The 12,877-nt window shown below is 40.4% G+C and overlaps 1 protein-coding gene across 3 annotated transcripts in view; it reads left to right on the top strand.

Annotated features, from left to right (window-relative positions):
• Positions 1–12,877, top strand: part of brsk2a (BR serine/threonine kinase 2a) — a 166,549-nt gene that overhangs the window by 107,030 nt on the left and 46,642 nt on the right. For all 3 annotated transcript variants that reach the window (XM_088297802.1, XM_088297803.1, XM_088297804.1), the window contains exons 3-4: positions 6,456–6,541; positions 9,583–9,723. In XM_088297802.1, coding sequence (XP_088153928.1) covers positions 6,456–6,541; positions 9,583–9,723 — 227 coding nt within the window. The remainder of the gene's footprint in view (positions 1–6,455; positions 6,542–9,582; positions 9,724–12,877) is intronic.

Here is a 12,877-nt window from a genome sequence, read left to right as displayed (position 1 = left end):
ATTTCCCCAATGACTTTTCGCTTTGTTAGTTTCTGAGTAATCGGGTCATCTCAACTGACCAGTCTTACGCTGCTTAGGTGCCGTTATTGAGTTCAGTGCATAACCACTATTGAGCAGACTCTGGTGTCAGTCACCAGGCTCTGTATTCTTGTCCAGAGATAATTAGTGAGGTGAGTGAGCCACTGTCAGGTCGACACTCCTGTCTGCTTGACTTCCAAAACCAAATAGAATTGCCTCCTTTGTTTGGGTTGTTTTTTCCCTGTTTTAGGAGTGAGCGCCGTGACATGCATCCACGCAAGTTTTCGATGGTGTCCTACCATAATTAACTCGCCCCTTATCATTAGAACATGTCCCTGTTAAAAAATGATAGTGTGAAATCCCTCAATTTTTTTCAACAACAAAAAAAACGTTGTTTTTTTACTATTTTGTTTGTTGGTTGTTTTTCTATACCAGTGGTACCCAAGTCTATTCCTCGAGAACACCTATCCAGCTTGTTTACGATGTCTCCCGCCTCCAACACATCTGATTCGAATGATCAGGATCGTTATCAGGCTTCTGCAAAGCTTGCTGATGAGATAATCATTTAAATCAGGTGTGGTGGAGTAGGGCGACATCTAAATTTTAGTGCTGATTTCATTTTTACATACAAACCTATTAAAAAGTGCTAATGTAAAGCTCCCTTCAATCACACTGAAGGCCAAAATGTGTCGTTTTTGTGACTGTGTTTCACTGAAGTCATTGAGGTTTTGCAAGTAGAATCACATTCAAATTCCTGGATAATGCTCTAGTTCAATTTAAATTTTGTGATTACTTTTTCAAATAATAATTCTCCATCAGAAAGGCTTATTTAACAAAGTTTCTTCATTATTATTAGTGACGTTTTTTGGTGAAATGTGAGAGTATGTAAATAGTTTGTGTATTTTTAATCATGTTTTTTATACACTATTTGTATCAATGATAATTACACACACACTCACAGACACGCACATCATTGCTTCAGCACACATGCGCACACCCACACGCTTGTTTTAAGTTTCACTTTCCATAGGTTTCGTTTTTCTTTGAATAAAGTCCAGAGGGATGGGCGAAGGAGCCAGTGAGAGTGCGGGAGAGTGAACTGGCAAGACGTCTACTTCACTTCCTGGCTTCTCCTCCCATCGCGATGGAGAAAAGACAAAACCTTCCCTGGTTATTCCTCTGGTTCTCTGCATTTAATTCAGTCTAATGAAGGCGTCAGGACCTTTTAAACCTGACAGAATGCAAACCGTTGTCATGTATTTTCAGACATTATTACATTGTATAATACAACAGCACTAGAACATTCATATATTGTGACTTAAATAAGTAGTATATTTTCCACCAGTTTGGTTGATATCATTTTTATTTCTGTTTATTTTTTCCATCTCTATCAATTCAAGGTCACCTTACCAGTCCTATTGAGTAAATTATCTCTGCAAAAGGAGGGAGGGACTGGAAACATGACAAAAAGGACATTTCAAATGATTGACAAACCAACCTTACAAAGCCTTATTTTACGCAGCCCGCCTGTCAATGATAAATCACTCCTGTGGGTGGCTTGTGCACATGCTCATTGAATGGCCGTTCACACAAACCTTGGCCTGTTTCACGCCATCCTAAGAAACTGTATTGGAGTTCCAAAAGATTCATGATCGCAACCTTTGACTTCGGGATCTGACAGGCCTCTCCCATTAGACTCTATTATGACCAAGGTTGTCCATGGACACGTCTGTTAGTGTGAAATAATGTAGCCTGCCTGTGACGTAAGTAGCAGCCCTATTCATCTATCAACATCCCAGACCTGCGTAGAAACAAAGAATGAAGGTTTGACAGAAAAAAAGGCTATTGAAGGAGTTCAGTAAAGAATGGAGAGGGATAATCAGCAAGATTTGAACAAGTGTTAAACGGATGAAGGATAAAGACTAGCAGAGACACTGTCAATATTGATTGACATGTCTCTGGCATTGATCAAACCACCCCGTGTGAGGAATTTACCTCCTTGTCACAAAAGAATACCGATACAATCATTGTCAGAAATGTCTCTTTGCCAACGATGCAGTAGTGATAAATAGTCAAGATTAAATGTTAATTTAGTGGCTTATTTGGAACGCGAGCTGAAGCATTGTGTGGTTCTCCAAGCTCAGTAGGGCTTGACCAAAAACATCGGAACGCACCTCGATATCATGTAGACACACCACATGGTTTACTTGCAGCAGAGTGTGAAAGAGGACGCAATAGGTTCATTTGCCCTTGAACTGATGTTAGCCATGGCTTACACTTTAACATTGCAGTGCAACACATTTACATGTACATAATCAAATACTCTACACACGCACACACGTCAGTACACACCAGCTTGCCGTAGCACCGTGATTTTGCCCCACTGCTTCACTGAGTGACACACAGTACGCATTGGATCAGTGGAAGTATGAACGGATGGATGGAGGTGACTCATAACTGGCTGGCGGTGATGAGTAGCGTATGCATAAATGTGTGTACACTATGTGCAAACGTGTGCACATGCCAAATGCGTGGATGGATGACGAGCTGACTGGTTTTGTCAAGGAGACCAAGCTTTACCGTTGCCCCCCATTATACTTACTGATAGTTACCTGTCATAACTCTTCTTCTCCATCATGCCTATGTAGTCTACCGTTTAGTGGCCAATGCTCAATATTTCCATTGTTGTGTATGTTACGTAGTTTCTCATGTTATATAAATGTGCATGTAAATGAATTCCACTCTTACTTAATAGTGCACCTAGCCCGCTGAATGGCACATTTTCTGTCGAAGAAAATGCAGGTAATTACTAGTTTAATTTCACACCTGATGAGGGTCCAGGCAGTCCTATGACCCACCTAATAGTATACAAACAAATAAAAATTACATTTTTCATTACATGTATATATAATTTCAACACAGCGGTGGAATGTTTTTTCATAATATGAGTTTTCCCGAGATGCCTTGTGGAATTTGCATATGCTAATGTTTTAATCGGGCAAATTGATACATGGCACGGCTAACAGGCTGAGGCTTAATATCTCGTTAATTAGCTCTAAATAGAAGCAAGACAAAGACCCGTGTGGGTGTGAGGAGGTCGTGGTATGGCTTTCGAGCTGGCACCGCCGCCGTGCTTTGTGTCTTTCTTTCACTTTGGCATTTCCCGTGCCACTGCATATGCTTCGGGCCTCTCACATTCCATCTTTTGTTTTTTAGCGCTGGGACTCCCGTGCAAGCGTATCTATCTACCCAAGTGTTTTTAATATCTGACACACATGACTGCCTGGTTGACTTTGATCCCCAGATTTTAGCATCAAGGGACCTTTCACTTGTCGACCTGGCGGGGTGGGAATGACAGCAATGTCTGTGTTTTCCCTCTCGGTGCACAAGAGAGACTAGTGGACCAAAGGGGACACGATGCAATAAGCGGAGAGTTTGACATGACAGAACTTATGATCCAGTATTTTCCCTTCTGAAGTTTTGGTTCAGCCCCTGGATGTCTGTGACAACACACATATCTAATGTCTTTGCATCTTTGTTGCCATCTGCCTGCCTGTGATCCTCTCTTCTCATTGAACCCTGGATGTCATAATTTTGATGTTTATTTGATCATCCATTCGGCCCATGATTTTAAGAATCAATAACGGAGTGACGGCGCAATGTGAAGCAGGCTTTCATCTTTTTCGAAATGAGTGACATTTATGACCATCAGTGCATGCAGCATCTATATTTGTCCCATTTGTCCAGGAGCCTCCTGGTCTTCCTCTCTCACCAGAGCTGTAATCTTTCACTTGAATGAATCACATCGATTATGATGTTGACTGACAAATGCCTGCATGAAGATTGAGAGAGAAACAACTCATCTGAAGTTGTGTCCGTTTGTCATACATGTGAATAATACTTTCCAACTGCCACCTCATTCAGTAAAATATTTTGCTGAAGACACTTACCAAAGCCTACGGGATCTGCGCTGCACATCAACACACAGACTAGCCAATGACTGTTTAAACAGTGATTGAGATGTCTGCCAGTAATGGCCGAGGCGCCTGTACAAGACGGCAGGACTCAAAGACAAATACAAGTCAGCACAGTGGAAGAATATGTGCTGACTTGGGTAATATAACCCAGATTTGAAAAGCCTATCAGGCAACTTTTTAGGTTACAAAAAGTGGACATGTGCAGGAAAATGGTGTGTGGTGTGCCTTATTTAAACATCAATTGCACAGGATGTTTTTTCCCCCTTTATTCAGAAGTTCTGTGATTGCTTTCCTGCTCACAACAACCGCGTCCATCGCCCTGATTGTAGTTAACGCAGCCATCCTCATCTGTGCTGGAGCTTATTGATCCTTTTAATGTGGCAGGATATGAAGCTGATGCATTCCCCGTGAATCGAAGTGTTGCCAATCATCCCATCCTGAAGGGCTCCTTTTCTGACATGTTCATCTAATGATGCCCAGCCAAGAACAATAACCACACTCTTAACAAGACAAATGATCTTGCTGTCAAATAAGCACTTTGGCTTATTCATTCATGTGATCCGACCTCAGTGTATGGATGTGCTACCTCTTCTTCCTCTTGAGAAGCGGCTTAGTTCTTAGTTAACAGAATCAATGAGTTGGTGCAAGTGAAGGATACGATTAAGAATGTAAGCATGTATCCGACTACCTAAATGGACAAAATGTTTTGTGTGCCGCACGTCTTTGCACTGACAGAACCCTTAACTCGATTTGCAGGTGCACCTGAGGGTGTTTAGCAGATCATTTCTCCCATAAGCTAGAAAGCGCTTGTGGTGCCTCAAACAACTACGTTCATGACTTAATAATGAATAGCTTAATCTTGCAATAATCATGCGCTTTTACAGTTAAGTCCCCACATTAACTTAAGCCTCGTTCTTTGTATATCAATTAATGAAGAGTGGGTGGCTCGAGGTAGCTTAACAAGCCCGCTACAGGCTTTGGGGCATTTCGACAGCTCATCTCGCCTTGAATCCCGTGTAGCATTAGTCTCTCTGCGGGGATCCCGACTGCCAGCGAGAGAGGTGCTGTCAGCCCGTTCTTATCCGCACCGCACAGTGCCAGGTGAAAGTGTCATGATGCGATGCTGCTCATAATGCTCATTAGTCGAGATTAGCCCTGATTAACCAAGTAGTTTCTCCCACTGTAGCCCGGCTCACAGCTGTATGACGATCTTGAAGATGAAAGGTGAAAGGTGCTCTCTGTTCAACAAGTCGGCATATGTAATCAGGACAAACTCAGCGGGTGCGCTCTTAAAAACAACTCTCGTTACATGACACTAAGGGAAAGCGACATTGACAGTGAGGCGATCGAGACACGCGAGGGGAGTCTTCCTCTCGCCTTCATTTGTCAAATGCACATAAAAGTGATGGAAGAAGGAACAGAGAAGAAGAGAGAGCACATGGCTGTAAATCCGGCGCGGCGGCGCAGGGGATTTAGATCAAATTTGACCAAGTAGGCTCCACGCTGACATTCAGTGGAAGATGTTCGTGCTGACTGCAGCAAATCATCTTCTTGATTTTAGTGAAAACCAGTGCGAACTGGTCTCCATGTAGAAGACTCTCAGCGAAAAAAAAATACTTTGAAACCTGTGTGGATTTAGCTGTTAGCTCATGGTGGACGTGGTGCGGTTTTTGTCCAGTTACTTTCATCACAAAGAGTGACCACCCAAATAAATATTTTATCTCCACCACAAGAATGGAAATAAGATGTAAATGCTGTACTGTGTTTGACTGTGGGTGGATCAAATGGGACTGTTTTTCTCTCCTTTCCAACATCTCTGGAAAGAAGGCTTGCTTTTGAAGCCATTAAAAACTACACTTTTTCCCCCCATGCATATGACTGACATCATTTAAAGCTTTTTTAAAATAGTTGTCTTGCACTGTTTGTCCCTATAGTAAATTTAGTAAGCTATCCTTTATTTATAAGTACTCAATTTTAAGTCATTAATTAATTAAAATTAATTTACATTTTTAAAAACAAAAATAGATGTTGTTGTATGAAATAATGAGAAGAAATAAAGCTGCCTTGCCTTGCCTCTGTGAAGCAGAATTACCCTCAAATTTTCAACTCAAGATACAAATTAGAAATGAGACATAACATCATACTTCTCTCATGAATGCAACATGCACAAATTCATTAATATTCTCCTTCAGCACTAAGTTTATCACGTCGCAGCCTCGTGGACTTGATTGCCAATTCTTTCATTGGCTATGAAGTGTGAAGGATTTTCCTCCATTAATTCTGCTTAGCAACGTGTGGCTGTGCAAATGTGATGAGATCAACATTATCCAAGCTATTCTGTGCGAGTGATGCTATTATATTTAATGCAATATATTGAAATACCACTAATCAAATTCCTTTTCTCCCCATCCCTTTCCCTTACCTGCCCCTTTACTCCTATTTCCATTTTCTTTCATCTAGGTGGAGCGAGAAATAGCCATTCTGAAGCTCATAGAACACCCGCATGTGTTAAAGCTACATGATGTCTATGAAAATAAAAAATACTTGTAAGTATCAACTTTGGATTTCTTACAAATGTACCAGATAAAAATTACACTCCACCAAGCAAATTTTTAAAATGTTGTCTGTAAAGGTTTGTTTGCTGATTATTGACGGGTGTTTTCCTCCACAAATCTCAAATGATTTCTTTTAGGCCCAAAGGAATAGTTTTAATTGGCTTGGTATGATTTGAGGACAACAATGTCAGTCTTGGAGGGGCCAACACGCCATTAGTGTTGGCATGAGGCATTTAATTTAGTTGCTCATGCTTGGGGAATGCTAATAGGGAGAGAAAGTATCTCTAATGTAAACAACATGACACCCTCATCAGCCGCCGAACCATTTGCAGTCGGCTACATTACCCATGGAGAGTGGCAGCTGTATTACACACTGACACGCATGCACACGCATTCATAAAGCTATTTACTAACTTTGCCTGTGGTGAGTGACATGCCCATCGGTCATTTGCAGCAGCCTCTTCATCCACGGAGGACAATTTGTCAACTAAATTCAATTAGCTCTCATCTCGAGTTTTACAGCTCAAATGGGATAAGGCACACTGCACTACATGCTTTAAGATTTTAAAAGGAACCGAATATTTAGATTCGCAATGTAAGTGGATTATCCGAATCACATTTCGAACCATTCATTGTTGACAGTTGATCACAAAAGTAGCATGGTCGAGAGGCTAAAGTGCTCATACTATCACTGTCAGTTTGCACTTAAGGTGTCTTTAGTGAAAGCTATCAAGTGAAAGATAAACAGTGCAACGGTACCAGCTGTCCAACAGCGAAAGATTTATGAGGCTGTTGGCATAAATCCACAGAAAGTGGTTTCCTGTGTGTTGATAGGTGAGAAGCAAATGGAAGTTGAGTTGATACGTTGTCGCATCAATATTCTATTAAAGAATGCTTCATTGCCACAAGTGAATGATCGTATCATGATGTTGATATACATGATACCTCGAAAATGAATGCTGGCCTTAACTGTGCTCAGCCAAAGACAACATTATGCAGACGTGTAAATGTGATTTAGAATGCACTGGCTTAAAAATATTCATTTTAATCTCGGCAGTCAGTGGTGAAAATACATAGCTGTATGATTTCACACTTACGATGATTTTACATTTACAAAGGTTCCTGCTCTACACATTTTCTTTCTTTCTCACATTGTCAATTTTCAAATGCTCTGAAAGTTGTGCCTCATAATATTTACAAAATATAATTTATATGACCATTTCTACATAGTTGTATCGTACAAATGCCCAAAAATAACACTTTTGAGCAATTGTGCCAATTTAAATAAAATGTGTAATATCGAATATGATACTTGACACTATGGGCCCTATTTTGGTTGACTGGAATAAAAATGGGCATAACTTAATTTTTGTGCCAGCGAAGGTCTAGTCCAGCATGTTTGGGGCCATGTAGCGCCGATCTGGGCGTGCTGGCAGACGAAGCAGCCTCGCTGATGAGCGCCTGATAAGTTCAGTTGTTTGTGATTTTGGAAGATGCACTACGCCTCACTGAGTGTTACTTCTGTGGCCCCCAGTGCATCTGATATACATTGATGACACAAAGTCGACTAAAATGTCGACTATTTTTCAGCACAGGTAAGTCAAAGCCAATTTTGGTAAACCTGCCAATGTCATGCACAAACTCCTGCGAGTCTTATCGCTCTTTCTGTATGTCAAGGACGGGCGTGGGTTACGTGCCGCACTGATTCTGATGCAAATTCGGGATGCTCTGAGGATTGGTCGGGAAAACACTACATCCAATCCCAGAGTGGCACACCAAGGCGCAAAAGCCCCGTTACACTGAATTCTACAGGCGCAAATTCCAGCAAAACACCAAAAGAAAGAAAACACCACCAATGCATTCAGATAAAATGTGCTTCTCTGAACTTTATTAATGGTACGGTTCTACTTTTTCCATCAGTTGAAGTAAAGCACTGCACTCAAGAACTGTTGGAGTCTTACTGCATTGACCCGTCTCCCTTTCATATCATAACTCTGGGTGTGCATTCATTCCTTTCTTGCGTTCTGCTCCTTAGTTTGAAATATTTAATTCAACATCACAAACCTTCTTCTGGATTAATGGACGATTCCCAGAGACACACGCCGACATCTTGTACAGTCTTCCCCAGAAGAGCGGAAGCTTTTGTAGCTGGAGGGGAGATCAACTCCATATTTTCTGTTACACTACATGTTTTTTTCCTCCTGTAGGTGTCCCATTGCTTTTTCCATAGAGTTTATGGGGAGTTAGCAGAAGGTGCGTATTTCACCTGCTGTCTGACATTCCGTTTGTGCTGTAGTGAAGATAAAGGGAGGTTGAGCACACAATAAATGAGGGGAGGCCAGATGAGAGTAGGACAGGGCACCAATGGCTATCGGCCCATGGCCTGTTTCACGCGGGCCACAGCAGAGATTCATCTCCTTGTGTCCCCTTGGAGCACGGGAGCATGGCCGTGCAGTCATGATGACAGACTACCACCAACTTCACGTGCTCCACCTGAGTAGTGGCTAAACAAATATGATCGGAGGAAATATTCTGTGCGTGCTTCTCAAAATAATTCATATTCCGCAAAGCTCCCCAGTCAACAATAACCACACAAAGGATTTCCCTTAAGTCTCTTTCTCGTGATTAACGGAACCAGACTGTCATAGTATAAGCTCCTTGACGTCTAACTGTAATGCTACTGTGTCATTCTTTTGATGCCTCCCACAGGAAATCAGTTTGTCTGAACCCTTCACATTTAAGTGCAAGGGGGATAGTTTGAAGATGAAAAAAATTCAACAGAAAAACAAACCGTGAAAGTGACCTTTGGGATGGAGCGTTATTGATTTTGGCCATTTACCTTTAATGTCACTCGCTCACCCATGACTTCATTTCATAAAAGTTTCTAGGGTGATGAGCTCTTTACTTTCTTTCTAGGGTTGTCTCTTGGTGTCTTTCATAAATAAATAAGAATACTGTATGTCTTTGCGATCATCTTTTATTTATTTATTTTGGCACTTTGCGTGATTCACACTGCTTGTCCTTCTTTTCAGGTACCTTGTACTAGAACATGTGTCCGGTGGGGAGCTCTTTGACTATTTGGTGAAGAAAGGCAGATTAACGCCTAAAGAGGCCCGGAAATTCTTCAGGCAGATCATGTCCGCGCTGGATTTTTGTCACAGTCATTCCATATGGTAAGTGTCTGCTGATGAATATGTGTGAGTAATTTGTGTTTGTTTTGGCCCAGGAGCAAATGAGTTGAACTTGTTTGTTACACTTGCATGGTAGATTTTGGACATTTGTTTGCTGAAAGTAATCAGAGTTGCAAGATGCCCCATTGACTACAGCCGGTGTTGAGAGATTTTAGTGTCCATCTGCTGTTTGTCCGTTGTTCTGATACTACAGAATTTAGCTCGAATAATCATGAGAAAATTAAATGGGTAGCAGCGAATTGCAGGAACAGCTAGATGCAAATCTGACAACTCAATTGTGATGCTACTTGGCAATGGGGTACAACTGCAACAACAATGTATTTTACAATGCATTGTACTGACAAATGTGTAAAATTGAAATTAAAATCAAAATGACATTTCTGAATTATGTTTTCATTTATGAAAGTGGAGAAAAAATAATTCTGCCACTATCTGGGAAAAGTACTTATAAATGAAAGTGTAAACAATTTCTTAATTCAAATATTTAACCACCACATTTGATGTGGATGGGTTATTTTGGCAAAGATGAAGTGATCACGAACACAGGTTTATTGTAAAAACACTTGTTTTATTTGCGCTTCAAATCAGCCTGATTGAACAGGGTCCACTATTTCTCATACAAAATCCAAAGTTTCGCCAACTGTCACGTGCATACCAACTGGCCCGATACACAAGGGGAAAAAAAATGACTTTCCCATCCTTTGTTAAAGCACACTCAGCTCTCGCTTCCGCGGCTGACATTTAGGGCAAGCTGGAAATATGCTACAAGCTAAAAGTCTGTGAAGCCGCACAGTCAACACAAGGGAAGAGTTTGGCAGAACTTGTGCAAGAGTTAAAAGAGCACAAGTTAGCAATGTGGCACATTTACCTTCAAAGTGAAGAGTAAACACTTGTTAAGCATATTTTGCCGATGATGTCAGTATCCAAAACCTTAAATCCAAACCTTTTCATACTGTTGACGTAGCCCCTGTCTTTTGAACGATCTAATTCTGCAGTGTGATCGCCGCCCTCACTGCTACCCGCCATTTTCTCGACAAATATGTATTTTGATCATGTCATAACATTTTGCGATGGGCCAATAAAATTCAAATATTTACTTTTTGGGCAAATTCATATTATATTTACCATCATTCTGATTATATTGTCCATACCGACCACCCATATGTGAAATTATCTAATGTATGCACGCCTAAGCATGCATGCAGGTATGTCGATATGTCATGCATGTACTGTAAGCCTGGCACAATAATTAACATATTGACCTATTGTTCAGTGAATAAATCTTTTTTCTGACTCAATAAATTGTCATTTACATACAGTACGCGTTTATTTACATATGCCATCAACCTGCTGCTTCCTTCCTTCTCCTGTCAGTCACCTTTCTTGACACTGTGGGAGTATAAATACTGAAATAATCACCGTGTCTGAATTTAGTCCCAAATGTTCTTTCTCAGTGTGAAATCTGGCCTTGTTTATTTGAAGACAGATGAAGTATTTGCAGGCAGTCATGACTTATTCCGTTGGATGAGTGATCAGAGGTTATTTGTACTGTTTGCCATTAAATGGAAGAGCATTTAACTTTTCTGCCGGTCACTATATACCGCTGGCAAAAATAGAAAAATACATACTTTTGATGGGAAAATTTTTTTTTAAAAATATATAAAAGCATCAACAGCAATAGTACTACTACTACTACCTATACTACTAATAGTAGTACTGCTACTAATACTCAAACTTATAATAATATCAATAATCAATGATAGACCGATTATCAGCCCGGATTAGTGGGAACTCCCTGCACTTTTTGTTATCATTTTGAAACAAGACAAATAAATAAAAAAAAACTGCTGTTTTAAAAACATGTGATGAAGAGAATTTCAACAAAGCCAAGTGCTGCAGATGTTATTGTTCAAAATTTTGACAGCAATTATTTTTCTCTTCAAATCTCAGTTATTGCTCTCCTTGACTTCTACCGCCCTGAAAAAAGCATATTGGTCCATCACTAATAATATGTGAACATGCTTCTTGTGATAATTGCTTGACTTCTAAACTAAAATTTGCAGACTTTTTTAGGCAGTACAAATTGCCCAAGAAAATAAAACCCTTTGGATTTCCCAAACGGCCATTCCAGGTTTATACAACCAAGTGAAAGACAATTCTGAACGAGATAAGACATTTCATTTTACACTGCCACTAAAGAGGTTGTATGTTTGTTAATATTTGTTAAAGTGCATTTAATGTAAGACAGTTATTGCGCTACATTTCAATGCAAATGTTCCATATTTTGAAAATCGAATGATCATTGCTCTTAAAAAGCATGCATTTTAATTATTTTCATTCTATTATCATATCAGCGCCAGAAACAAATAAAACGACACCAAAATAATATTGTTCATAGTGATGTGTCACAAAAAAATGTGTTATCGTGCCAGACCTACTTGCATGTACTGTATGTATGGCTCATGCCAAAACGAGCATCATAATGTGCTGTGTCATGCACTTCCTTTCATCGGCGTGCCTCCCCCTGAGAGAGGAAGCGTCACACCGGCTGGGGAAGCCGATACTGCGTACTAAACGACAAAGAGATAGATTTGCATTTTTTGGATTTGTCACTGGGGTAGTTAAAAGGAAAGACTGTCATTGTATTGTTTTTCGAGTGAGTATCGAGAGTTGAATTTAGATTTGAATATGTGCAGGTGACTTGTTTGATATGCTTTGCACACTTCATTTATTGTGAAAGCAATTATGTTCTGGCTGCTGCGATTTAATAATTTAAGCGATGCGGGAGCTGGTCTATGCGGCAAAAGCCCCTGAAAAAGGATTTACCTTACATGCAACATGTTACTTGTGTTATTGTGTAGGTAGGGTAGATATATTCTAACATAATAAACAATTAAGAGTTGAATTAAGATTTAAGGCTTTTGTACTACTGATCTGTGTTGCCGTAGGCAAAGAAAGTCCAAGGTGACTAATTAGTGGGGGTAGCACGGATTAATCCAATTAGGGTAAAGCACCTGACATCGAGTGCATGCACACATGCAGATTATCACGGAGCTTTTGTGGGAAGATTCACCGGCAGATTTATTTGCCATGGTCTTTTTTTTTTCACTGGCTCCTCAAATCCGCCTGCTAACAG

This window comes from Idiotropiscis lumnitzeri, chromosome 6, assembly GCF_059441095.1.
Source record: "Idiotropiscis lumnitzeri isolate Australia: NSW breed Sydney's pygmy pipehorse chromosome 6, RoL_Ilum_1.0, whole genome shotgun sequence".
NCBI lineage: Eukaryota > Metazoa > Chordata > Actinopteri > Syngnathiformes > Syngnathidae > Idiotropiscis > Idiotropiscis lumnitzeri.
Note: the sequence above shows the minus strand (reverse complement) of the source record. Positions and strands in the feature narration are given on the sequence as shown.